Genomic DNA, 22,793 nt, shown 5'->3' on the forward strand with positions numbered 1-22,793 from the left:
TGCTTTTGAGATATCATTTCAGCACAATTTCAAAGAAAACAGAAACTGATCCTAATAAATTCCTTTTATTCTAGGAAGAGTCATATTTAGTAAATTATATTTTAGAGCAGTAAGTGGAGCCTTAGTGGTTCTTTAAAGCTAGTCTCTTCCCTTCCTCCCACCATTGCTCAGCCCATACTCAGGCAGTTTGCTCAGTTCATCAGGAAGATCATGAAAATAATAACATCAATATTTCTGGCTTTCTTTCACATTTTTAGTTTGTAAGAAAACCGCTTTCCAGACTAATTTGACTTTCAAGTTTCCAGCAGCTAGTTAGAAAAGAGAATCTGCTCTGTTACACATTTCATATTATTCATAAGATAAAAACCAACCAGTCTCTTAGAAGATGTTTAAGTCAGATGAAATTAAGTGAAAAGAAAGGTCGGTGTTTTCTCCTTGATTTTCTACCTATGGTGTTTAAATGTAGTAGATAAATGGTAATGAGCAGCCTTTGCTTGGTAGGAATAAGTTGGAATGGCATGTTATAAACTAAATGTGTTGAAGTTTTGAAAGTATCCATATTTGAATTGTACATGCATGTGTGTGTATAGTAAGGTTTGTAGAACTGAATAATAATTCCTGAATAACGATTCCATGCATAGGAATTGCTCTTGTTTTAGGACGATTAAAAACAAGTTAGGTCTTTAAATCATTCTTGAGATATATGAACTTGAATGAGTTTCTAAGGATCAATTCAGAAACGATTCCAAACCATCCCCAAAGAATGCTATAAATCATATGTGCTATTGCTCTAATTGAACAATGTGGATCTGGACCCTCATTAACTTACCTGTAGGAAGAGAAAATTGAAGAGAGAGAGGAAGAGGCTGAGGAGAAGACCTTTACCTGTGCTGTCCTGAGCTGCCATTGTTGAAGGACATCCTGTGAGCTAATTTCAGTCCCATTAAAAAAAAAAAAATCTATTTAGTGATTAGTAATCAGTGGATAAGAATAGAAAGCCCTAGTGAATAAAGGCCATAAATACTGAAGTCTTTGGGATAACAGCCTGTAAAACTGTCAGAAACCATTGCTTAAGTGACAAAAGATAGCCTGAAGTAACGAGAATGTTAGCTCACTGGGCAATACTACATATTCATGAACAAGGAGGTGTAATTTAGTTTTCTTTAAAAATAGAGATTCTTCTTGAATCCAGTACCTGCCCCAGTTTATTTATTTATTTGTTTTGGATGGTGTCTATTTGTTTTAAATTTATGGTTAACTGCTTTTGCTAGGAGGAGTCATGATGCCTGTTTGTAGATAGCTTTGGTTCCAAAAGTGGAAGTATGATTACTGAAACTTCTGTTTAGATCCATCAAGATCTACTCACTTGTTAAGAATGTTAAGCCTAACTGGAGTGAATGGGTGAGTATGTGTGAGTGTATATTTTTAAAAGGCAGATGGTTAGGAATTAGATGCTGACAAGTGCCTTCCATCTAAAGTTTGTAATTCTTATATATTTCTCCCTAAAGGGAAAAATTAAATAAAAACAGGAGAATGTAAGTTTATATTGCACACTGTTTTGTTATTACTGCATAATACTGAGATTCAAATGATTAAAGTCTTACCAGACAGTAATTTAGATTTGTTTTTAGGGCTAGAGAAAATTCAAGATGATGAATCCAATGTCTTTATTCTAAACTCCAATTGTTCTCACTGTGATGATGATTTAGGGGCTTTTGAGTGACGGTGTAAATTCTGTGTTCTTTAGTTTTGTAGTATAACCTCTACATCCCAAATGTATGTTTTAGAGATGTGACTTTGGTGTATTTAGGTGTCTTATCTAATTTTATCAAGTTAGAGTATTTGCTTTTCAACGTCCAGGCTGTGAGAACTAGAGATGTCATTCATTTGAAGGGAGCAGATGTTAAAGGTTCTTGCCCCTGCCTCCCTAATCCCAAACACCCTTGAAGAAGAGAAATGTTCTGTTACCCAAATAGGCATCTTTCTGATGGTGAGAAAAGGCAGTAAAAGGCAGTAAATCTGCCTTCTCATTATGAAGTGCAACAATAGATTGATTTATGAAGAAAAGCAACTGTTAGGCTTATATAAGATGTGTGCATGGAAATGCAGGTTCCTTTAGAGCCTTATAAGCAGTAGCATTCCTCCTATTCTGGGCAGGAATCTAATACTACTAATAGGGAATATGTGATTCTGAACACCACATTTTTAAAGGGGCCACATTGAGAACAAAAGAATCCACCTCCTAATGTTTTCACATGAGAGCTGTCTTGTAAATGTAACATGGTTTTGCTATTTTAGTTCATTTTAAGATAGAGGGACTTCTTTTAATGGTTATATTTTTTACAAACTTTTTAATAGGACAACCATTTTAAATAGAAGTGAATGTAGTATAGCATATTTAGACTGATTATAAACAATTTCACTTAATATTGTACAATTTTCTGTAAACACTATAAAAGTAGACTCTCAAATAGAACCACAGATAACTTCAAATTTCTAGGGGGATTATGTAAAGTATTTTGTATTGGGTTTTTAAGAAAACTTATGTGCACTTTAAAATCTCTTAAATAAGTTTGTGTTACCTCTTCTTCAATAAGGAACTCTGTTTACAGTATTTCTATTAAATGTAAAAAGTAAACTTTTAAGCTCTTAGTTTGATTTTGATCAAAAATACTGTAAAATGCAAAAATCTGGATAGTCTCTGTGTGAATTGTAATGAGACTGTCCTGATTATTTAGCACGTATCACTCCAAAACTTGAAATCATGTGATACATTTGAGGAAGTAAATTACAGAATTAAAACTTACAGAGTTGGTATTAGAACTCATCTCTCCCTGTAAACCTGGACCCCCAATATATGTACATTTCCAAATTTTAGTAAACCAAGATACTATGCACAAGAATAAGTTATGCTATACTTTCATATTGTGTATAAGAAAACACATACAAAAAATTGAAAATTTAAAAGTAAAAGACAAATATGAAAAGAGATCTTGTTATTTTCTTTTACTACTATGGATTGTCCTACACACATTTATGTACACATATATGTGCATACCCACACCTAAAGAACTTTGGAATTTCTTGATCTAGATAGAGGAAAGAGCTCCAGTATTGTAATTCTAGTAAGAAAGATAGAAGGCTTATGAAGAAATAATCCTTGCAACTGTCATTAATCTTTGTTTTACAAACTGATAATGAGAAAATGTTGCATTTTTGACCTGGTGAAAATGAGGTAGTCTTAAGTCAACACGTTTTCCCCAGTGGATTTTGATTATATTAAAAGTCAAACTACCATGGATATAAGTTCTTAGCAAATAAAATAAACTCTTAATGCCACTGCCATGATAGTAAATCCAGGTTTCACATTTAATCGGGAAAATTCTGTCAGATACTCCAAAGATTAAAACTAATACTTCTCGACATCTGTGTAAATCTGTAAAGATTATGTTGGTGTCATTCAAATGCTTTATGAACATTTTAAAGTAACTCATTTTTTAAAAAGGTTAAAGTTAATAAGGAAATGTAGTTAAATGTCTTGTCAAAATAATCTCCAGATATATCTATGTTTTAGTTCATTTCATTTAATCGTCACCTTTATTTCCGGAATTATTCTATTTAATCTACTTTAATCCTTTTTTATAATCCAAAATATACTTGAATATTTATAATCCCACTGAGACCTAGGGTCACATATAATGTACTTTTTAGGACTTTGTTCAATTCAGTGTTCAATTCAGTGTTGCTGTTATAAATGTTGAGAAGACAACCGTGATTTTTCCACTATCTTAAGTTTCTTGTGCTCTGCACAGGATGGTTATTTCACAAGTAACTGAATAGTTCTGACAATAATTTCAAGATCTTATTGCAAACTGACAAGTAGTGGTGTTTTGATGTCCATTGGTCAACTCCAATAACAATTAATTATGGGGTACTTCTGTCAGGAAACTTTTTTCCTTCTTATTTCTCTTCTGTGAGCAATTACAGCTCTAAACTCTCTTACTTGTAACGTTTTTCTTTCTCTACTCATCACTCCCAAAACACACAAAACAGAAAGAAAGAGAAGAAACAGCTAAAAGATAGGTCTTAGGCATTACAACTAAGTGGTGTAGTAAAAGGCCAGTTATGAAACCCAACTTCTATACATGTGATCTTTGCTCAAAAATACTACTATGTTTATACGTGGTATGACTATAAGTGGTCTGATTTCAGATGATTTCTCATTCTCAAAGCTCTAAGAACAAGGATTCTTTAGCCAGTGATCTTAGAACACATCTTGCAACAACTGGATTTTTTAAAGAGCACATGTTCTGGCTACACTAGTAGCAGCTTTTAAAGTACAAATGGTGATGAGAGATAAAAGACTTGAGGCTCTTCTGCTTAAAAGGGAGGAAGCTGAAAGAAAATTATAGCCATCCCTAAGTGTGGAAAAGGGTCTTAGGGAGAGATTTATAGATGCTTGCTCCCCAAGGCCATTTTATTTCCTAATGAGATTTTCAATTCTCAGACAAGTAGTGGTAAGTCCAAATGACAGCATTTAATAATAACAGTGAAGATAATGATAATAATGAAGAAAGTAAATGCAATTGTAAAAACAGGCACCTCAATACAAGCCAGTTATCTTGGCATCCATGATGATTTTATATCTGTAAGTTGAAAATATAACAGAAATAAGGACGTTTCTTGTTTTGCTAACAGTTTAGAGGATAATTCTTAGGATCTTGCTCTATTATCAGAAAATGACGGGTATAACAATAGCTTCTGATAACATAAGAACCCAAGAGGCTAAATGTGATTCTAATCTAACATCAAATTCATTCAAGTTGCCATTATACAAATGGAGAGTATCTACTAAAAAGAGATGTAGTCTTCTCTGTGGTTACAGTCTTGAGTAGGTGTCTAGAAATAAAGGTTGCTCTCTAGTGTCCTTTCCCCAGTTCCACTATGTTTTGAAAGAGAGCTGTTAACAGGTTATTTAAAGCATTAAATGTGTAATTTTCTTCTTGGATATTATGGGATTTTATATTGAAGAGTTAGGAAAAGAGGGTAGATCACCTTTGAAGGCAAATGATTGTACTGTGTTGCCTGATGTGCTCATTGGCCCTGTTAATCAGTGCCAGTCCCAAGAGGATTAGGGCAGTTCAGAGAAGAAACTTCCCTGTTTTCCTTTATGAAACTGATTGAACTAGTAAGGTTTCTAGTCAGAATTCATTGTAATATTGATTGTACAGATGTTAGAAGCAATTGATCAGCCACATTAACCCCCCTGGGATGAAGTGTTTTACCACTGGTTTGCTTCTGGGTGTGGATCACAAGATGTCCCTTGGGGACAGAGGATATTCCTTACATCTTCTGCAGTGACAAAACTTTGTTCCCTGACACTAATGTTATAAAAGGGTGTTAGTGTGTTCAGAACGCTGCTTTAAATTAATTGCACTTTTTCAAAGTTAATAGTTACAGTACAAAGAGCATTGGATTACAAGTCAGAAAATCCAGTTCTAATTCACCTAAATATTACTATCCCTGGTCACTTAATCTTACTCTGTGTTTCAGTTTTATCATCTGAAAAATTATGATTAAAAAATGTGCCATGCTATCTTAGTCAGCTTGGGCTGCCATAACAAAATACCATAGGCTGGTTATCTTAAGCAAGAGGAATTTATTTCTCACAGTTTTAGAGGCTGGTAGTCCAACAAGAAACCTGGTAAGGTCTCTCTTCCTGGCTTGAAGATGGCTGCCTTCTTGCTGTATCCTCACATAGTAAAAAAGAAAAGAAGCAAGCTTTCTGGTGTCTTTTCTAACAAGGACACCAGTTCCATCAAGGGAGCCCTACATTCATGATCTCATTTTAAACCTAATTACCTTCCAGAAGTCTCATCTCCAAATACTAACACATTGGGGCATTAGGGGTTAGGCCTCAATATTTTACCTATTAATGGGAATTTCGTAAGATAGATTTCACTCATCTGATGGAGAACATTTTTCCACAATTGTTCGGCATGGATATTATATCTTTTATTTTGAGATAGTCTTGTCTTGTTGCTCAAATGGAGTGCAGTGGTACAATCATAGCTCACTGCAGCCTCAAACTCCTGGGCTCAGGGGATCCTACTGCCTCAGCCTCCCAAGTAGCTGGGACTACAGGCATGTTCCACCATGCCTGGCTAATATTTTTATTTTTTGTAGAGATGGGGGTCTCACTATGTTTCCTAGGCTGGTCTTGAACTCCTGGCTTCAGGCAATCTTCCTGCCTTGGCCTCCCAAAGTGCTGGGATTACAGGCATTAGCCACTGCACCTGGCCTGTTATGTTATTTTTTAAAATGTATATTTAAAAATTGAGTGGATTATTTTTAGTTTCTTACAGAGGAGAAACTAAATGAGGTAAACTTTTAAGTGTTTTTTTATGTTAAACAAAAAAGCTATATAATGTGTAAGATGATTTTTTTTTTAATGAAAGAAGGCCTAGAACTATGGGAAGAACCTACTACTTCGGTTGGCTATGATGAAAATTGAACAGATAAGTAAATAATGTGTCTTATATTTGTGTTTTCTTCTTTTATTAGTATTCATCCACAGTCTTTCTGGATATTTGTGCAAAGAAAAGATCATCTTTATAGCAGGCTATAGGTGTTCTGTTTCCAGGTGAGGTATACATTTATGAAAAGTGTAGCAATGTGTCTGAAATAATTCCTATTTAACTAGTTATACTTTACTCTTTCCCTTTTCACTAAAGAAAAGTATATAACATTCTCCCTCCTTTTTCTTTATTTTGATTACTTTAAAGATCAAGTCACCAAAATTCTGTTCATAAATATAGTTGCTCGTTAGAAAAGACAGAACTACTTCTGACATTTGTTACCTAAGGAGGAAGTATGCTCTCCATAGTACAGGATCAGTGCCAGTTTATGCAGGCCTTCTCCTGTGATATACCTTGTTACGTCCTCTCTTTTGAAAGACTTCTAGTCGTAAATATGTGGTTTTCTTACTTGTCTTGGACAAAGTAATACTCTGTAGAAAATCCATTGCAAAATGATTTTGCACAGTCATTTAATGTTGAAGATTGCACTGCAAATCCTGGTAGGCCCATTGTTTTAGTAGTAAAGATATATCTTGTTTTAGGCACTAGAGGAGGTGGCCTGTTGTAAATAATAGTAGCAACCAAATGTTGATTAGCTACCATTAGAACAGCAGTGTGCTAAGTGTTTTTACTTTATTATATCAATTTAACATAATCACTTCTATATGAGGTTCAGTGCCCTCACTCTATGAGCAAACTAATGTTTAAGCAATCTTCCCAAAAATATACTAGCACGCAGTAGAATTAAGATACTTGAGCATATGTAAGCATACCTTCGAGACACTACAGGTTAGGTTCCAGACAATTGCAGTAAAGCAAATAGCACAATAAAATGAGTCGTGAAGTTTTTGGTTTCCCAGTGCATATAAATGTTATATTTTTACTATATTGTAGTCTATTAAATGTGGCAATGTATATTACCTTATTAAAATATACCTTGTTGCCAAAAATGCTTACAATTATCTGAGCCTTCAGCTAATCATAGTCTTTTTGCTGGTAGAAGGTCTCGCCTAGATGTTGATGACAACTGATCGATTGAGGTGCTGAAGGTATGAGTGGCTGTGTCAATTTTTTGAAAATAAGACAATGAAGTTTGCTGCATGGGTTGACTCTCCCTTTCACAAAAGATTTATCTGTAGCAGATGAGGTTGTTTGATAGCGCAGTAGAATTGGACTCAGTTCTTTCAAACCCTGCCACTGCTTTATCAACTCAGTTTATATAATATTCAAAATTCTTTATTGTCATTTCAACAGTGTTCCTAGCATTTTCACCAGGAGTACATTCCCTCTCAAGAAACAACTTTCTTTGCTCATCCGTAAGAAGCAACTCCTCATCCGTTCAAATATTATGAGATTGCAGAACCGCAGTCACATCTTTAGACTCCACTTCTAATTCTCTTTCTGTTTCCACCACATCTGCAGTGACTTCCTCTACTAAAGTCTTGAACCCCTCAAAGTTATCCATGATGGTTGAATTCAGCTTTTTCCAAACTCCTTGTAATATTTATATTTTGATCTCCTCTTGTGAATCATGAATGTTCATAATGGCATCTAGAATGGTGAATCCTTTTTCCAGAAGGTTTTTTGTTTACTTTGCTCAGATCCTTCAGAGGAATCAACTATCTATGTCAGCTATAGCCTTACAAGATATATTTCTTAAATAATAAAATTGGAGAGCTGAAATTACTTCTTGATTCATGAGCTATGGGATAATGTGTTAGCAGGCATGAAATTTCCTTGTACATCTCCATCAGAGCTTTCGAGTGATGAGGTACATTGTCAATGAGCAATAATATTTTGACAGGTATCCTTTATTCTGGATAGTAGGTCTCAACAGTGGGCTCAAAGTATTTAGTAAACCATGCTGTAAACAGATGTGCTGTCATCCAGGCTTTGTTGTTCCATTTCTACAGCAAAGGCAGTAGATTTAGCATAATTCTTAAGGGCCCTAGGATTTTCAGAATGGTAAATGAGCATTAACTTCAAAATTTACCAGTTGCATTAGCCCCTAAAAAGAGTGTCAGCTTGTCCTTTGAAGCTTTGAAGCCAGGCCTTGACTTCCCTCTAGCTATGAAAGCTCTAGATGGCGTCTGCTTCCAGTAGAAGGCTGTTTCATCTGCATAGAAAATCTGTTTATGGTAGCCACGTTCATCAATGTTGTTAGCTAGATCTTCTGGATAACTTGCTGCAGCTTCTGTATCAGCTCTTGCTCCTTCAACTTGCACTTTTATGTTACAGAGATGGCTTATTTCCTTAAAGCTCACGAACCAACCTCTACTAGCATCAAACTTTCTGTCTGAAGCTTCCTCAGCTCTCAGAATTTATAAAATTAAAGAGAATTAGAGACTTGCGCTGGATTAGGCCTTGGTTTAAGGGACTGTTGTGGCTGGTGTGATCTTATATCCAGACCACTACAACTTTCTCCATATCAGCAGTAAGGCTGTTTTGCTTTCTTATCATTCATGAGTTCACTGATATAGCACTTTTAATTCAAGAACTTTTCCTTTGCATTCAGAACTTGGCTAAATATTTGGTGCCAGAGGCCTAGCTTTTGGCCTATCACCTCTTGACATGCTTTTTCACTAAGTCTAATCATTTGTAGCTTTGATTTAAAGTGAGAGATGTGGCCGGGTGTGGTGGCTTATGCCTGTCATCCGAGCACTTTGGGAGGCTGAGGTGGGTAGATCACCTGAAGTCAGGAGTTTGAAACCAGCCTGGCTAACATGGCAAAATGCCATCTCTACTAAAAATACAAAAATTAGCTTGGCATGGTGGTGCACACCTATGATCCCAGTGCCTTTAGGAGGCTGAGGCAGGAGAATCAGTTGAAACTGGAAGGCAGAGGTTGCAGTGAGCCGAGATTGTGCCATTGCATTCCAGCCTGGACGACAAGAACAAAACTCCATCTCAGAAAAATAAAAAGTGAGAAATGTGTGACTCTTCCTTTCATTTGAACATTTAGAGGCTATTGTAGGATTATTTATTGGCCTAATTTCAACATTATTGTATCTCAGGGAATAGGGAGGCCCAAGGAGAAGGAGCAAGATGGGGATTGACAGGTTTGTGGAGCAGTCAGACACACACAACGTTTATTTTGCTGTCTTACATGGGTGTGGTTTGTGCTGCCCCAAAGCAATTAATATAGTAGCATCAAAGATCACTGATCTCAGATCACCATAACAGATAGAATAATAATGAAAAAATTTGCAGTGTTGCAAGAATTTGCAGTATGTGATGGAGAGACATGAAGTGAGCACATGTTGTTGGAAAAATGGTATGAGGAAACAAAGGATGCCTGTACTTTTATCACTGTGGAGCATACATACCATTTAAAGAAACTTCATGCATAGTGTTTCGTTTCCCAGGAGGTCAGGTAAGTGTGTGGTTAGAGGATCAGCAAGAAGAAGTAAAACATTTTTTTAGTGAGGAAAATTTTGATATTTGAAAAACAAGTGTTATATTAGTGAGCAAGCGGAAAAAATCAGAACCTCATTGGACTTTTCTTCATTTTTGGTTTAGCATTTACACATGTGCATGCCCTCACATGCACACAGACACAAGCACATATTGAAAATGTTTCCTAGGGACTGGGGTGGGGAAAGGAGAGTATTACATCGTGGCAATCCTTAAGGCCTGTGAAGATCTTCATCTAGCCCTGTTGATGATTAATTTTTTTGTGTGTAAAGCAAGTAACCTTCTTTAGTTTATATAACCATCCTTGGTTGTTTTTGGAGGATAAATGTTTAAAAAATAAAATACATAACTCACAGTGAACTACAAGTCTGTTGGTTGGACTTGATGAAATGTAAGACAGTGGCAACTTCCTCTAGCGGCAGAGTGGCTTTTTGAGCAGTTAACACACAGGTGAATTCTGTACTAGGCGGGTTAAGTTTGTTTAAGGTGTCTTCACCACACCATGGTTGTACATGCTTCATTAATATTTTCATTGAGTGGCAGTTGTGTTCTTTCAGACTGCCTCTGGATAAGTCCATTTTTTTTTTTCTAATTTTTCTCTTGATGTATTTACTCTTATGCTTTCTTAAATTTAAAATTATTTGAAAATTGTGTGTTTTTTGTGTGTTTAGGGAAAAAAGGCAGACTAATAGAGAATCAGTGGCCTCATCCTGTAATTTTCATCAGTATCTCTTGTGTAAGCTTTTTAATAAATATGCCTGGATCTCCACTATCAACCTATTAAATCAGAATCTCCTTGTATATAGGCTTCTCCCAGCTAATTATTCTGAATATCCGTGATTATCAGTCTCTGGGTCCTCGATCAGTGGTTCTCACCAGTGTGGTTGGTCCCTGGGCCTGCAGTGTCATCATTACCTGTGATCTTGTACAAACTTCAGGCTCCTGTTCCACTCACCCGTGTCCCTTGACCTACTGAATCCAGAACTCCTGGGTGGAGCATCAGGCTGTGTTTAACAAGTCCTCCCATGGTTTTTGTTTGTTTGTTTGTTTTTGAGACAGAGTCTTGCACCGTTGCCCGGGCTGGAATGCAGTGGCGCGATCTCAGCTCACTGCAACCTCCACCTCCCAGGTTCAAGCGATTCTCCTGCCTCAGCCTCCCAAGTAGCTGGGATACAGGTGCCCACTACCACGCCTGGCTATTATTTGTATTTTTAGTAGAGACAGGGTTTCACTATATTGGCTGGTCTCGAACACCTGACCTTGTTTGTGATCCACCCACCTCGGGATTACAGGCCTGAGACACTGAGCCCGGCCCACTGTGGTTCTATTGTCCATGAAAGTGTGAGATGCACTGCCTTAGAGCATTTTAAAGGTCCCATCTCCTGCAAATGCTTGTTCTGTCCTGACTACTAAAAGCTTTCAGGACATTGCTTTGTTGACCACTCTTCAGCATTTTATCCTTCTTTATCCAGCTCTTTTGCTTTAGACTTTCTACTTTAATGTCCTTATAGAATTAAGGTCTTTTGTTATAGACCTTCTCAAATACTTTGGGGTAGAAGCAATGTGTTAATCATAAATGATGAATAAAAAGCCCTTTTTCCGTTGTGTTATGTTTCTTACTATTGGTCAGTTTTTTGATGATCAGCAACTGTGGAATTATTAACCTTGTTTGTGAGTAAGAAGCTAAAAGAAGGCTGCCTCCTGGTTTGGTTCTGGAATTGACATGATGCTTGAGACAGATGAGTCATGTTTCATGTGGGATAGTTGGAGAGATGGCCACCGTTTTCTCTCGTCATCCTAGCTAATGTCACTCTCAGCAAATAGCTCTGGCAGAGTGGCTCCTTTAAGTCCAATGCAGTGTGAACTAGCCAGGCAAGATGAGGAATTAGAGCTCTCTCGGCTCACTGTAAGGAAACCTCCTTTTTGGCTCTCAGACGGTTTCCAAAGCTATCAAAATAATATCATTTGCAGGCACTTTTCATGGCTGAAAGAAGCAACTTGGAGAGGAAGAGGAATACTCTGCAAACCCTGGGAGAAATGTTTTACAGATGGACAGTGCACATAAATGCCAACTGAATGCCCTTTCAGTTGTGTAACTCACCATTGGGGCTCAGCAGTAGAAGAGCCACTCAACAGAAATGAAGAGTACCTCACAGAGCATTTGTACTTGTAAACCAACTTTTCTTTGTGGCCCACAAACAGCAATGTGTAAGACATTGTGCTACAATACTCAAGTAAATCTTGCAGTGCTGAAGGGTTGGTAGGCCGCCTGCTGCTCATTAGAGATCCTGCCTGGCTCTTTTCCTGCAGAATGAGTGGTAGATTGCTGACACCTGCTTTCCCATTCAGACTGAGGATGTGAATTGTGCATTAGGAATGTCTGAAAGTGTTTCCTTGTGTCCAAGTTGGTAGAGCTTGGTGCTACCTTGGGAGAAGGGGGTGAAAATTCAGTGCTGGAAGGGGAGATGAAAAAAATTAGTGGTGAGAAACAAATATAAACTGAGATTTTCATCCTCATTTAGTGATTTCTGGTTGCATTCTTAGTTGTCTTCTGATTTGGTCACTTTGAAGTAAAAAGATTTGTCCTATACATAGGAAACCCCAAATATTTCTCAAATTAAGACTATGAGCATATTAAAAATAGGATGGATATAAATTTGGTTATAAGAGCATTACCAAGTTATCTTGAAATAAATTTGCCTTAAATATGTAATATTCAAGTATGTTGGTATGATCGGTATCTTTGCACACTTATGCCCATGTGTCTGCTTTGCCTGTCTTTACCTGCCATAGAGTCTTCCGTAAAAACTGTGACAGAAGGTAGAATACAGGGGCTAATGTGCTGTCTTTAGTCACAGATAAAAAGTGCCTCTTGTATGCAATGCATTATGCTGAGTACGAGGATTACAAGAAGCACAAGACAGACCCCTAATTTTTCGAGTGCTGGCAGTCTATGGAGTATATGGGGAGAAAAGACACATTAGAGGCAGTGCAATACTGTCGTAACTCTAGCAAGAAAACAGATGATACTTCTGCTCTATTTCAGTGGTTTTGGAGAAGGTAGAGAACTGAGTTGGCCACCCATTCAAAGAGAATGTGGAACTTTCTAGGTGTTAAAGGATAAGGAGAATTCAGAGAGAGTAAGAGGTTAGGGTATGCGTGTAACGCTCTTTCCCTGCCTCTAATAAGCTGTAGAATTAAAGATAATTTACAAAAAAAAAGAATGGCAGCATTTTCCCTTGACTCATTTGGACCTGTCCGGGTATTGTGAATATTGGCCTCCATTTGTGAACTGTGGATGAAAAGGGTTAGGGTTGGGTCATGGCCTTGGACCACAGTGAAATTAACTGGCTCATAATGTGATTGAATGAATAACCTTAGCCACATTAGTACTGTGCTTTAACCAGTTGAGTCAATCAAACATAGAAAGGGTAATCAAGGTATCTCTTAGAAAGAGACCTGTATTTCTCTAATGACCGGTGATGATGAGCTTTGTTTTTCCTATGTTTGTTGGCCATAGAATTTTTTTCTTTTGAAATGCAAATCAAAACCACAATGAGATACCATCACACACCAGTTAGAATGGTGATCATAAGTCAGGAAACAACAGATGCTGAAAAGGATATGGAGAAATAGGAACACTTTACACTGTTGGTGGAAGTGTAAATTAGTTCAACCATGTGGAAGACAGTGTGGTGATTCCTCAAGGATCTAGAACCAGAAATACCATTTGACCCAGCAATCCCATTACTGGATAAATATCCAAAGGATTATAAATCATTCTGTTATAAAGACACATGCACACATATGTTTATTGCAGCACTGTTCACAATAGCAAAGACTTGGAACTAACACAAATGCCCATCAGTGATAGACCGGATAAAGAAAATGTGGCACATATACACCATGGAATACTATGCAGCCATAAAAAAGGATGAATTCATGTCCTTTTCAGGGATGTGGATGAAGCTGAAAACCATCATTCTCAGCAAACTAACACCAAGCCGAACACCACATGTTCTCACGCATAAGAGGGAGTTGAACAATGAGAACACATGGACGCAGGAGGGGAAGATTACACACCGGGCCTGTTAAGGGATAGGGGTTGGGGAGAGATAGCATTAGGAAAAATACCTAATGTAGATGACAGGTTCATGGATGCTGCAAACCACCATGGCACGTGTATACACCTATGTAACAAACCTGCACGTTCTGCACGTGTATCCCAAAACTTAAAAGTATGATTAAAAAAAAGAGAGAGACCTGTATAGCAGTAAACATAGGAGTGAAATCAAAGCCAGGCCCTTTTCTCATGTAACACCCAGGTGTTTATCTCTTCATTCCTGAGTTTTTATACTTGTTTCTGCATGTAATAAAAATAAGGTAGGGACAACAAAAGATAACATGACTCTCCTGTGTTAGTACTTTGACATAATGAAATTCATCACAGTTTTTGAAGAGGCTGCTTTGAGCAACAATACTGTTTTCAACTTTAGATGTGTGGTATCCCGTAAATTTATTGATGGTGCCTTTTTCTTCTTCTTTAAAGTCTGAACAACCCAGTCCTGCCAGCTCCAGCTCCAGCTCCAGCTCCAGCTTCACACCATCCCAGACGAGGCAACAAGGTATCAACATCTCCCGCAAACTAGGAGATGCTTTTCTCATAAAACATCTTAATGGGTTGATGTATCACCTATCTTCTACTGTTTTATTATTTGAATCATAAGTTGGCTTTTATGCAGTTGCATTTATTTCCCTTAGGAATACAATTGAGTATTGTTCTGATGTATGAAGCAAGGCTCTAGAAATTCCCCTTTTTCCAGTCCCTGCCATCAGATTCTCATTGCTACCAAAGGGTTATAGACACAATCCATTCCAGGGAGTTCCCAAAGGAAATACAATAGCAAAAGCTGTATTTAAAAGGCTTTGACATAAGGGAATAGGTTTTCAATTTTCCTCCTGCATTTTTTTCTACATATTAATAGTCTTTCTTAAGGAAATGCTAATTGGCTATCTTCTGTTTTTCTCTACTTATGGTCAAGTGTTAACTTGAACTCAGAATAAAGACATTTAAACTAGAATATTTAATCATATATTCCATTTTTGTATATGTGGAAAATCTTCAAATGTGTACTGTTTTTACATGAAAAATGCGTAGATAGCAAAGTAGAATTTGTGTTTTCACATAGTATTGAACATTGCCTTTTTCATTGACCGCACTGAATTCCTGATGGCCTTGAATGTTTTGAAAAGGATTAAATTGTTGTATGTGTTTGGACTAAGGCTAAGCTTCAGGAAAAAATCAAATAAAAGACAGTGATCGTTTTGGCTATTCAGAGGTCTTGTTTCACTCACTTCCAAAGAAATAAGCCCACTACAAAAGCAGAAAAATTTGGGTTTTGCACAATGAGAGATTGTAGGGAGTCAAGGTAGTAATATCTCATATATCCCTGTCATAGATTAGACTTTAAGAACGGTCTAATCCAGAATGAAAGTGCCTCTCTTTCTTCATTGTCTTTATAACCTCTTCTGTTAAGATTAAAACTATCTATCTATTTTTCTTCACACTTAGACTAGTAAAGTGAAAATAAGCCACACTAATGAGTTTGTGTTTGTGTGTGTTTTCCTTTCTGTCCTGCCCTAGAATAAAATTAGAGTTTGATTTTTTTTCTTTTTCCTGTCTGATACTGGATACTGTCTTGATTTTTCTGGGTACTGATTTATTACGTGGTTTTATTTATGTTTATACATGCTGGTATTTTGCCAGCAGTTTCTTAAAAAGTAAAATGAAAATTGGCTGCTTAACATTGCTGCAATAAGACCTTGTGTCCAAGATCAATATGAAGATCAGAGGAAGGATATTACACTATGGAATTGAAATACTTTATAATCTGAACTTGACTGAAATGCTTGCTTGACCTGAAATTGACCTTGAAATAAAAGGAACAGCTAAACCTTAATAGATCAAAAACTACCACACAAAGGTTGCATTGCCAAGAACAAGTTACAGCCACAGTGATTTATTAATCTCAACTTTTCAATACATGGATTAACCTAACAAAACATACTAATAGATCTTTCTTTTTCTTTTTAGGTATAATTTTTCCTAGGGAAGAAAAGTACACAGAAAAAATTTCCTAGAAAATAGAGATTCTTTAATGAACAGTTTGGGAATCTATTATGAAAACAATAGTGTTTTGGCAGAGATTGAGTTTTAGAAACTATACCAAATTTGCCTTGTAAATTGTATAAATATATATGATGATTATTTTTAACCAATGTTCAGGCTAGTAAGCATTCCCCTGTTTCTGAAATGGCTAAGTGTGTTTGAGTATATGTTTGATTGCCTGTGGTTCATTGTCATCACTCAGGTCCTTTAAGGTCTATAATGAAAGATCTGCATTCCGATGACAATGAGGAGGAATCAGATGAAGTGGAGGATAATGACAATGACTCTGAAATGGAGAGACCTGTAAATAGAGGAGGCAGCCGAAGTCGCAGGTGAGTGTCTTGGAAGGAAAGAGGTTGCCTGTGATGAAGTCAGACTCTCACTAGCCCTACTGGTAAAATCACAGTGAAGATGTGAAACACCAAAAACGGCAGTAGATGGTCACATTCGTTTGATCCTGGGGCACCTTGGCATGCCTACACTCTCTTTACAGGGAACTATTCCTCCTTTTTCTTAGAAAGAGGCTTTTCCTCTAAACATTTTACAGGAAAAAGTCATATTAGAAGTCCTTCCTTGGATGCCAAGTGGCGGGACTGACCATTGAACTAAAATCTGTTTTCATCTGAAGAGTTTGTGTAGATCTACTGCTGGAGATGGTCTCAGAATTTGAAGAATGTGTTTGCTGTTTGTAGTTAGAAATAGATAATTGGCTCTAGTGAATTATGTGTGTGACCTAATTAAAACTAGGATCACCTGTGTGTTTTCCAGAAAATAAATTCCTTTTAAGTATACTGACAATTAGGTGCCTTAAATAGCTTTAATGCTGTGAGGCATAATTCTACGTTATAAGATGATAATTCATGTCACATATAATTAATAGTCAAATTGAAATTGCCCTGAGGATTTTATTTCTTTATCATGAGGAAAACAAATAGGCATGCTCACTTTAATTTGTCTTGAGTGGAAAAAATACAAATCTACTTGAACTTCAAATCCAATTACATTTATAATATATTGCATTAAATCTTTTCCTGTTATCCATTACTATGTAGAAGACCCTAAGATTAAAAAAAAAATGCAATCTTAACCCAAACTGGAGAGAACATATGTTTCCTAATTGCCTATGCTTTGGTGTTCTCTGAAAAGAGCCTCCTTAGGGTATGTGCCCTATCAGATATCTCAATGACGATTTCTTAAGGTCTCTGTCTATTCAAGACAGTTTCTTATGGTCGAATTCAACACCTCTTTCTCTCATTGTCTCTCAAACTTACCTGTCAGCATTCCTTTTAAATCAGAGAAAATAACCTCTTTATTATGACATTGGCTTATAACATTTCCCTTTAGAAGTCTTTTGTCTGATGAAAAGGAAACTGGCAGGGAAAAAAGACCTGAAAATGAACTGACACTTAAAGTAGCTTACTTATATCAACCAAAATCCTGACCACTGGCTGCTCTCAAATTTAGTTGATGAAAATGTGTGACCTATTTAGATGATTTTCCAAGTTGTTATTTAGAAGACCTGGATATTCTCTGATTAGCTTTTGCCCACCTACTTACTACTCCAACCCCTGAGTTGATGTGGTCATCATACAGGTTTGTGAGTCATTTGATGTACATATACATTGTTGGGGCTGCTTTTCTTGTTCCCTGCCTGACTTGCGCTGTGTTAGCATGGCAGCGCCAGTGTAACATTTGATCTTCACTGCACTTGTGAAGTCTCAACTGTTTAATCAGTTTAAATACTCAGCCTTCCACTTCACTCAAGAAGTATTTCAAAACAGCGCTTCAACTGAACACTTCATTAATGTAATTTAGTTAAGAAAAACAAGTTCTATCAGTTTTTGCTAAAAGGATGTCCCAGGGTATCCTTTTCATTTCCTATCTTGTATCTTGTCTGTCTGAATGTTATAGAGCTAGAATGTGATTGCCTATTCAGAGTGAAAGAAAAGCTATCCTGATTTCTAAAACAGTTTCTGTTTCTGAGAAGCATATTATATTAGGTGCCATATAACCAGACAGGGGGAGCAAACACTGAAGGAGGACATCTCTGAGGGAGGACCACATTCAGCACAGTAGAATAAAGAAATCTCTCCTATTCTGGATAAAAGAAAATTCCATTTTCTTCTGAAAAGAAAAAATGGGGAGGAAGTGATGTTTAATGCCTTTACTTGTTTAATTTTTGAAAGATATCACTGTAGTTTTCTTTTTTTAAGAACATTTCAAATAAATTTATTCAAAATAACAAAATTCGGATATTAATATTAGGTACTAGGAAAGCAAGGCTAATAGCAAAATAAATAATAAAATTAAAAATGATAAAGATCTTTTAAAGTCATGAATTCAAAATTCTTGGTAGAGTTAAGACACACAGAATTACATTAATATTTATAAACTGCAGATAGATTTGAGATTGAGTTTCTAAAAATAATGGAGGAAAATGTACAGAATATTTTGTTGCTTAGAATGTAAAGTACTGTACTTTTTAAGCATGACTCTAAAACCAGAAGATCAAAGTATATATTTAATCTACTAATGAAAGAAGTTCACATTTTATAAGAATACAATGAAATTGTTCACATCTCTGGTGAGCAAAGATTCAAATGTTTGAAATTAAATTATATTTATGAGAAATTAAATTCTATTTATGAGTGTAGGGAAACAGGAACCTATATATTGTTGTGATATTATAAGTGGTGGTAACTTTTTGGAGGACAATTTCCCAGTATTTGACTTAGTATTTTCACTGCTTGCAATTGACACTACTGCGATGGTCACCAATGGTATGCTGAAAAACGTCCTCCCGAGATATCCACAGCCTAATTCCTCAAACCATGAATATTAATTTATTTAGTAAAAGGGACTTTGCAAATACATTAAAGGATCTTGAGATGGGGGATTATTGTGGAATATCTGGATGGGTCCTAAATTTAATGAGAATTTAACATGTAGGCAGAAGGAGATTTGGTCTTTATCCCTGGGAGGCAAGGCTGGTTCAACATATGCAAATCAATAAATGTAATCCATCACATAAACAGAACCAATGACAAAAACTACATGATTATCTCAATAGATGCAGAAAAGGTCTTCAATAAAATTCAACAGCCCTTCATGCTAAAAACTCAATAAACTAGGTAATGATGGAACATATCATAAAATAATAAGAGCTATTTATGGCAAACCCTCAGCCAGTATCATACTGAATGGGCAAAAGCTGGAAGCATTCCCTTTGAAAACCGGCACAAGACAAGGATGCCCTTTCTCACCACTCCTATTCAACATAGTATTGGAAGTTCTGACCAGGGCAATCAGGCAAGAGAAAGAAGTAAGTGTATTCAATTAGGAAAGGAGGAAGTCAAATTGTCTGTTTGTAGATGACATGATTGTATATTTAGAAAACTGCAACATCTCAGCCCAAAATCTCCTTGAGCTGATAAGCAACTTCAGCAAAGTCTCAGGATACAAAAATCAGTGTGCAGAAATCACAAGCATGCCTATACACCAATAACAGACAAACAGAGAGACCAATCATGAGTGAACTCCCATTCACAATTGCTACAAAGAGAACAAAATACCTAGGAATACAACTTAGAAGAGATGTGAAGGACCTCTTCAAGGAGAACTACAAACCACTGCTTAAGGAAATAAGAGAGGACACAAACAAATGAAAAAACATTCCATGCTCATGGTTAGAAAGAATCAGTATTGTGAAAATGGCCATACTGCCCAAAGTAACTTCTAGATTCAATGCCGTTCCCTTCAAGCTACCATTGGCTTTCTTCACAGAATTAGAAAAAATGATTTAAATTTCCTATGGAACCAAAAAAGAGACCGTATAGCAAGACAATCCTAAGCAAAAAGAACAAAGCTGGAGGCATCATGCTACCTGACTTCAAACTATACTACAAGGCTACAGTAATCAAAACAGCATGGTACTGGTACCAAAACAGATATATAGATCAATGGAACAGAAAAGAGGCCTCAGAATTAATGCCACACAGCTACAACCATCTGGTCTTTGACAAACCTGACAAAAACAAGCAATGGGGAAGCATTCTCTATTTAATAAATGGTGTTGGGAAAACTGGCTAGCCATATGCAGAAAACTAAAACTTGACCTCTTTCTTACACCTTATACAAAAATCAACTCAAAATGGATTAAAGATTTAAACCTAAGACCTAAAACCATAAAAACCCTAGAAGAAAACCTAGGCAGTACTATTCAAGACATAGGCATGGACAAAGACTTCATGACTAAAACACCAAAAGCAATGGCAATAAAAGGCAAAATTGACTAATGGGATCTAATTAAACTAAAGAGCTTCTTTACAGCAAGAGAAACTGTCCTCAGAGTGAATGGGCAATGAACAGAATGGGAGAAAATTTTTGCAGTCTATCCGTTTGACAATGGGCTAATATCCAGAGTCTACAAGGAACTTAAACAGATTTACAAGAAAAAAATAACCCCATCAAAAAGTGGGCAAAGGATATGAACAGACATTTCTCAAACGAAGACATTTATGTGGCCAATAAACATATGAAGAAATGCTCATCATCACTGGTCATTAGAGAAATGCAAATCAAAACCACAATGAGATACCATCTCACGCCATTTAGAATGGTGATCATTAAAAAGTCAGAAGACAACAGATGCTGGAGAGGATGTGGAGAAATAGGAACGCTTTTACACTGTTGGTAGGAGTGTAAATTAGTTCAACCATTGTGGAAGACAGTGTGGCTATTCTTGAGGATCTAGAACCAGAAATCCTATTTGACCCAGCAATCCCATTACTGGATATCTACCCAAAGGATTATAAATCATTCTACTATAAAGACACATGTACATGTATGTTTATTGCAGCACTGTTCACAATAGCAAAGAATTGGAACAACCCAAATGTCCATCAGTGATAGACTGGATAAAGAAAATGTGGCACATATACACCATGGAATACTATACGGCCATAAGAAAGGATGAGTGATGTCATTTTCTGGGACATGAATGAAGCTGAAAAACATCATTCTCAACAAACTAACACAGGAATAGAAAACCAAACACTTCATGCTCTCACTCCTAAGTGGGAATTGAACAATTAGAACACATGGACACAGGAGGGGGACATCATACACCAGGGCCTGTCAGGGGGTGGGAGGATAGGGGAGGGATAGCATTAGAGAAATACCTAATGTAGATGACAGGTTGATGGGTGCAGCAAACCACCATGGCAAGCGTATACCTATGTAACAAACCTGCGCATTCTGCACATGTATCCCAGAACTTAAAGTATAATAATAATAAAGAAATCGAACTCCTGCTGTAAACTAGAAAAGCAAAGAAAATATTGTAAACAACGTTCTTTCAAACATTGGACAATAGGCTCTATAAGGGCTGTGATCTCTGAGGAAAGGAAAATCAGTAAGGGTAAGTCCCTAATGACTCTAGTGCACTGGTTGGAGGTAGGTTCCAAGACATAGTGCAGGAAGGAAGAACTTAAAGGGAAATCTGAAAGTCCTGTTGGGTTATAGAGTCAGAGATTGTAGGTCTAGTTTGAGTAAGAGGAAGCAGTAAAGAGAATTTTAGAGATCTGTAGAGGTGTCCTTCAAGTTTCTGGCAAAGCATGCATCTGCATATCCATGGTGGAAACCACAGGGTTAGGAAAAGAATAATCAAAAACCAGCAGGCCATTCAATTCCCAAAGCTTACACATGGCTTAGAGAGACTATGTCTTCATCAGCCAGGAAGAAAAGATACCTTAATACATGGGACATCAGTTACAATACTTAGATTTTGTTTACTGGGAGAGTTTATGTGGAGCTGGTATTAGACTTTAAGTATGTGACAAAATTAATCAGTGAAACCATCTGCGACTTGTACAAGGAATTTTTTTTTTAGGGAAAGGTTTTTGTTGTTTATTATAATTTCAGTTGCCTTAATAGATACAGTGTTGCTCAGGGAATATATTTCTTCAGGAGAGAGATTTGATGATTTTTATTTTTTAGGGAATTGATTCATTTCATCTGGGTTGACTTTATGGTGATAAATTTGTTCCTAATATTCCCTTTTATTCACTTAATATCAGTATATTCTGTAGTACTGTTATCTCTGTCACTTCTAATATTGGTAAGTTGTGTCTTATAACTTTTTTTTTTTTTTTTTTGCTGATCAGTCTGGGTAGAGTTTTCTGAATTTCAACTGATCTCAAGAAGCCAGCTTTTGATTTCACTGATTTTCTGTTCATTTATTTTCTCTTGATAGATATCTAGTTTGTTCTGGATTTTTCTTAATTTAGAAAAATGCTTAGTAAGAAAAGCTTTGCTTTTCTATCTTTAAGGTTTTAGATGATACATTAATTTCCTAATGGGGCTCTAACAGTTTATCACAAATTTAGTACTTAAAAAAAAAAGAAATTTATTCTCTTATAGTTCTGGAGGCCAGAAGTTTGAACAAAGTCTTCAGGGCTGGAATTAAGATACCAGCAGAACTTTGGCAGGGAACTCCATTGTTTGCTTATTTCAGCTTCTGGAAGTCCCCACACTCCTTGACTCAAGGCTGTATCACTCCAATCTCTACCTCCATAATCACATTGTAGTTTTCTAAAGCATGTATCCCAAACATACCGTTTCTTTGTGTTGCT

At 36.5% G+C, this 22,793-nt stretch overlaps 1 protein-coding gene across 1 annotated transcript in view; it reads left to right on the forward strand.

Moving 5' to 3' along the window:
* Nucleotides 1-22,793, forward strand: part of MLLT3 (MLLT3 super elongation complex subunit) — a 273,917-nt gene that overhangs the window by 232,489 nt on the left and 18,635 nt on the right. Inside the window, exons 6-7 of the mRNA XM_012449995.2 lie at nt 14,542-14,617; nt 16,364-16,493. Coding sequence (XP_012305418.1) covers nt 14,542-14,617; nt 16,364-16,493 — 206 coding nt within the window. The remainder of the gene's footprint in view (nt 1-14,541; nt 14,618-16,363; nt 16,494-22,793) is intronic.

This window comes from Aotus nancymaae, unplaced genomic scaffold (assembly GCF_030222135.1).
Source record: "Aotus nancymaae isolate 86718 unplaced genomic scaffold, 86718_ANA_hifiasm-v0.15.2.pri h1tg000003l, whole genome shotgun sequence".
NCBI classification, from domain to species: Eukaryota; Metazoa; Chordata; class Mammalia; order Primates; family Aotidae; genus Aotus; species Aotus nancymaae.